At 50.8% G+C, this 5,262-nt stretch overlaps 1 protein-coding gene across 1 annotated transcript in view; it reads left to right on the forward strand.

The window, feature by feature from the left end:
- Positions 1-534: 534 nt before the first annotated feature.
- PLLP (plasmolipin) overlaps positions 535-5,262 on the forward strand; it is a 16,908-nt gene continuing 12,180 nt past the window's right edge. The window contains exon 1 of the mRNA XM_083511527.1: positions 535-883. Coding sequence (XP_083367653.1) covers positions 746-883 — 138 coding nt within the window. The 5' untranslated portion in view covers positions 535-745. The remainder of the gene's footprint in view (positions 884-5,262) is intronic.

Genomic DNA, 5,262 nt, shown 5'->3' on the forward strand with positions numbered 1-5,262 from the left:
ACATAGCAAAGGTCCTCGGCAGGTGTGAGAGAAAGAAAAGGCGACTCCTGTGTTGAGTTGGGCCTCCCAACTCTACAATTAGACAATAATTCTGCGATTCATTGGAAATTTTTAAACGGAGGTGGTTGGAAGGCCATCTGCCAGCATGGGGGCCAACTTCTTGGGGCCCACAAAATTCTGCATGAAGGGGCCGGGCACCCACAAATTTTGGTGCCATGGCCATGCACACTGCATGGGACCCACACCCCCCTGGGACCCACGGTCGCTGAGCCAAGTTGGCACTCCTGTCTCCCTGGGATTCTTTAGCTGTGCTTCCTGCGCTGCAGGGGGTTGGACTGGATGACCTTTGGGGGTCCCTTCCTTCCAGCTGTGCAATTCAATGATTCTACGAGTCTATGATAAGACCGACGTCCTGATGCCAAGGAAAGAGTCTCCTACTGAGAAAGCTGCGGCGCAGGGCTTGTTCCAGGAAGGTGGCAACCCGAGGGCGGGAAAGGGTTAAGCCGGCTGCCTGGCGGCGGCTGGGCTCGCCCTCCGGGGGCTTGGGCTCTCGACGGCGGCGGCCCTGCCCTGCCCTGCCTGCCTCCTCCTCCTGCTGCTTCTGCTCGGCGGACGCGCCTTCGAGGCACCGGGACCAGCGTTCCGAGGCAGCCCCAGCAGCAGCAGCCCGGCTCCCGGCTCCCCGCTCCGCCGGCCCCCCTCGTGGCCCGATCCCCCTCCGGGGGGCGCCGACCGCAGCCTCAGGATGCCCGAGTTCCCGGCCAAAGTCAGCACCCGGACCAGCACCCCCGCCGGGGCTCAGGGCGGCGGGCTGCTGCGCTCCTCCTCGGTGGACCTCGAATTCCTCCGCTCCCTCTTCGGGGTCCTGATGATCGTGGAAATCGTGAGTCGACCCCCGCCCCAAGCTCCTTCCTTTTCCCATCCCTCCTCTCCGGTCCTGCGGCCGAGAGAGGCGTCTTCCGTGAAGAGGGTGTCTCGGAGCGCGTGCAGAGTGCTGTCCTCGCCCAGCGGCTCCTTAGCGGCCAGGCGCGTCAGGCTAGGCTCCCTTTCCCACGCTCGTTGGCGGGAGCGGGGGGGGGGGGCGCGTCCAAATCCGGCAGAACTGGCTCCCCACTTCTGAAAGGAGGGAAGTCATCTGATAACAACCCTTATCGTCGAAAGAGAGTTTCCAGAAGTCCAGTTGAGCTACCCCCCGCACTATTATGAGGACGGGGTGGGACCTTCCCTTAAGGCAGATCGCTTGACTGTTTGTCCCCCCTGCAGCATAAGGGGTTGGGGAACTGGCGCTAGCTCAGCGGCAGAGCAGCTGCTTGGGATGCAGAAGGTCCTCAGCAGGTGGTTTTTAAGCAGAGGCTGGATTCCTTGGCTGTGATGCATTGCTGGTGGTTGGAGTAATGACCCTTGGGGGGGGGTGTCCCTTCCATGTCCTATGATTCTGGGATTCCAAGGAGGGCTGGAAAAGACTCCCGGATGAAGCCCTCTCTCCAGGCAGAAGAGAAACTGAAGGTTTGTGGGTTGACTCCAGGGCAGAAGAATCGTGAGCAGCGTGGAGGGATGATAGCGAGATGCAGAATGAAGTCGGGCAGAGCAGCGTCAATTGCACCCGCTTGCTGCTTGGCTTTGCCCTCTTCTGCTTTGCACCAAGCAGCAAAGGGCTTGAAAACGGGGTGCCCCAGGGAGGTAGGACTGGTTCTTGCTCCAATGCAGATAATTTTACCTGCTAAGAATTGGAGGGTGAGTGGGGGTAACGGGCTTCCACATCAGTGTCTTGCTGTGAAAATACTTTGAGTAAAAAGGAAAGCAAAGAGTGCTCCTAAGTATGTACTGTACAGCATACCTTTTCGCCTGCGTAATTTTGGGCTATAGGTGGGAGAACTGAATTCTGGAGTTATCTCCTGTGTAACAAGAACATCCCTGCCAAGTTCCCAGCCAAGAGATGGAGGAGAGCTTTCCTCTCCGCATATACTAGTGTCATCTCAGACTTTTTTGAATTCTAGGGAAGTTGGCTTTCCAAATGATTTCATTTTCTGGGCTCCCTTCTTCTAATGCTAGGCATTGATTTCACAAGGGACTTTAAAGACATCTGCGCTCAGAGCTGTTGTGCACGCAGTTCTCTTGTTTGTGTGCAAACATTTCCAGATTGTGGCTCTAAGCCAGCTCTTATTTTACAGAGGAATAGAGTAGGACATCTGTGATTCCTGCATTGCAGGGGGTTGGACTAGATGACCCTTGGGGTCTCTTCTTACTCTGCAGTTCTATGATTCCATTGCCTCTGTTTTCTAGCTATTTACTGCAAGCCCCTTGGAACAGGGTCTCTCCTTTGTAAAATGCTATGCACATCGGCACTGTGTGTGCGCGCACTAATAAACCACTGCCAGCTTCTCCTAAAACCACACACAGAAGATTCATTAAAACTAGCACAGACTCTATTGTTTGGGGGGCTGTGGGTGGGTCAAACAGTGCTTTGGAATACCAGAGTTGGGTTTGGGGGAGGCGGGGCAGGAGAGGCAACTTCTACACATTTTCAGGAGACTTCTGGTTCTGATAGAAGGTGACTGAGGGTTTATTCACTTGCCTCCCAAGTTTGCAGCTGGCTGGCTGGCTGTCCCACAGTGTACCCAAATGGGAATGACTCCAGAAGAGGGACAAACTTTTCCCCAAACTTGTGTCATAAGAGGCAACCCACCCCACACTCTAAAAATGCATAGTAGGTTTTTCTAACTGGTGGTGTCCAGATGTTTTGGACCAATATTTGCAGCCGTAGTAGATGTGTAAAGCAAGAAGTTTCTAAGAATGCGCAAAGTACCTTTTCCTTGTTATGGAACTCCTTTCTGGCGGATATTCGACAGGCAGCGACACTTTGGAAGACGTATTTTAATTGCAAACTGTCTTCTCAGAAGAATAACTGAATCCTGGCCAGCACAACGGTATTTTAATGGGATTGTGTCTGATTAGGATTCATGGGCGTAGCCAGGATTTTTGTGGGGGGTGGGCAGAACCTTAGTTAGCTATGTTATTTTTATTGATTTAGGGAGGGCAGCTGCCGCTCCCTGCCCCCTCTTGGCTACACCCATGTTAGGAATGTATTGCATATAACTTTTGTTTGTATATTGCTTTGAGGGTGGTTTTTTTAGTATGAAGCAATTTAAGAAATTTTCCTAAATGAATAGAATGTCAGAGTTGCCATCTAAAGCATCTGGAGGGCACCAGGTTGGGGAAGGCTGATGGGTAGAATTTGTCTCCCTTTCCCCAGCTTCACAGGGCATATGTGTGTCAGAAAAGGAGGGGTTCATTGGGATGGTGGGGGTGGGCAGGCAGACAGGAAACCCAGCCAGATGGGTGGGGTATAAATAATAAAATCATCATGAACACACCACACACACACAGCACAACACACCTCCAGTGCAGATCATGTAGGGTTTTCTATAGACAATCTATCAATCCATGTCTAGGAAGGTGATGGGGGCATCACCCTCCAAAATGGCCTGAGAGCAAAGGACTTGGATAGGATGTTTTGGTGTGGTCTGTTTTTGCAAAAGGGAAGCATTGAAGAATTGTTTCTTCTGCCTCCTGTGGTTAAGGTGGTCCTGTACCACTCTTTTGAGGAACAGCATGGCTGCTGGCTAAGATACAAGAAGTTCCTGCTATTTGTGCTCTATGGGAACAATTGGAGACATTTTTGTCCCAGCTTCAGTGTGTGTGATGTCAGTCTTTGTATTGTTTTAAAACCTACCTTTAATGGTTGGGGTTTTTTAAATATTCATTTAAAACCTATTTTAGTTGTTTTCTTGCATTATTTTAAATCACCTTGAAATATACAAGAGGAGATTCACAAATTATGGTAGTTCTGGAGTGTGTGTAGACCATCCAGATGTTTTGGAGCCCAACTCTCCTGGCTGGGGCTGATAGGGCCTATGGCCCCAAAGAGATGGAGAACACAGGTAGGCAAAGGTGGACGTAGAGAGATTCAGCCTTAATGGGCTCTTTTCCGCACTTTAGCCATGCAGTCATAGCAAACGTCAGGACGATAAAAGGGTTGTTCTTTCCTTCCCCCTCAATAAATTAACTATTGTCCACAGTTGGGTTGAAGAGTTGTAAAGCATGCCTGTTGAGTTGGATTGCAGGGGGCTCAACTAGATGGCCCTTTGGCTCCCTTCCAACTCTACAAGTCTATGAATTTGACTACAGAATAGGAGTGTGTTCATTTCTTCCAGGCTGCTAAAAGGTGCGATTATATGTGTGCACCTAAGGTTCACTTGATTTCAGCTTAGCGGGCATCTACCTCTTGAGTGGAAAAAGGCAGTTGCCTGGTGTAAAGGTCTCTCCAGGAAGCAGAGAGAAATCATGAAATCGTAGAATTGTAGTATTGGAAGGACCCCACGGGTCATGGAGTCCAACGCCCTGCAGTGCAGGAATCACAGCTCAATAATCCCTGACAGATGGCCACCCAACCTCTGCTTAAAAACCTCCAATGAAGGAGTATCTGCCCCCTTCTGAGGGAGTCAGTTTCATTGTCAAATGGCTCTTACAGTCAGAAAGGTTTTCCTAATGTTGATTCAGAATCTCCTTTCTTGTAATTATCACAACCTACAGAAATAACACCAAGCCAAACCCAGTAGCAGCTAAGGTGAGGCAAAGGGTGGGAGGACAACAGTAGGTGGCGCCAGAGCTAGTAAGTGGTGGAGCCAACTAATTCTGGTTTGGTCTCTGCCTCCTCCCTGTTGAATTTGTTAATGGCAGCAATGAGTCAGAGGAGGAGGAAGCTGACGCCCTGTACCGCCCGCTGGGCTGTTTGTTAATCCATCTTGCTTTTCCCTCCTCCTCCTGCGCTAACTAGAGCTGAGCCATGGTTTGGCTTAGCGTTGTGTCCAAACCCAAGCTGGTGCTTTGCTGTCTCTCTGCATGCAAGCCATGATCTGGTGGGGAAGATTTCTTCTTGGCTTGTTGCTTGTGGTTTGGCTGGGGGAGATGAACCATGAACCAGAGTTGGGATGTAACACTAAATCATGGTGCAACAGCAGGGGTGGAGTGGGGGCAATGAAGCAGCCATTATTTTTGCTAAGTCCCCACACTCCTGTGTCTTCACACTTAGTCATTGTTTGTTGTTGTTTAGTCGTTTACTTGTATCCGACTCTTCGTGACCCCAATGACCAGAGCATGCCAGGCACTCCTGTCTTCCACTGACTCCAGCAGTTCGGTCAAACTCATGCTGGTAGCTTCGAGAACACTGTCCAACCATCTCGTCCTCACCCCATTCTCCTT

The sequence above is a fragment of the Podarcis liolepis genome, assembly GCF_965112155.1.
Source record: "Podarcis liolepis genome assembly, chromosome: 7".
NCBI classification, from domain to species: Eukaryota; Metazoa; Chordata; class Lepidosauria; order Squamata; family Lacertidae; genus Podarcis; species Podarcis liolepis.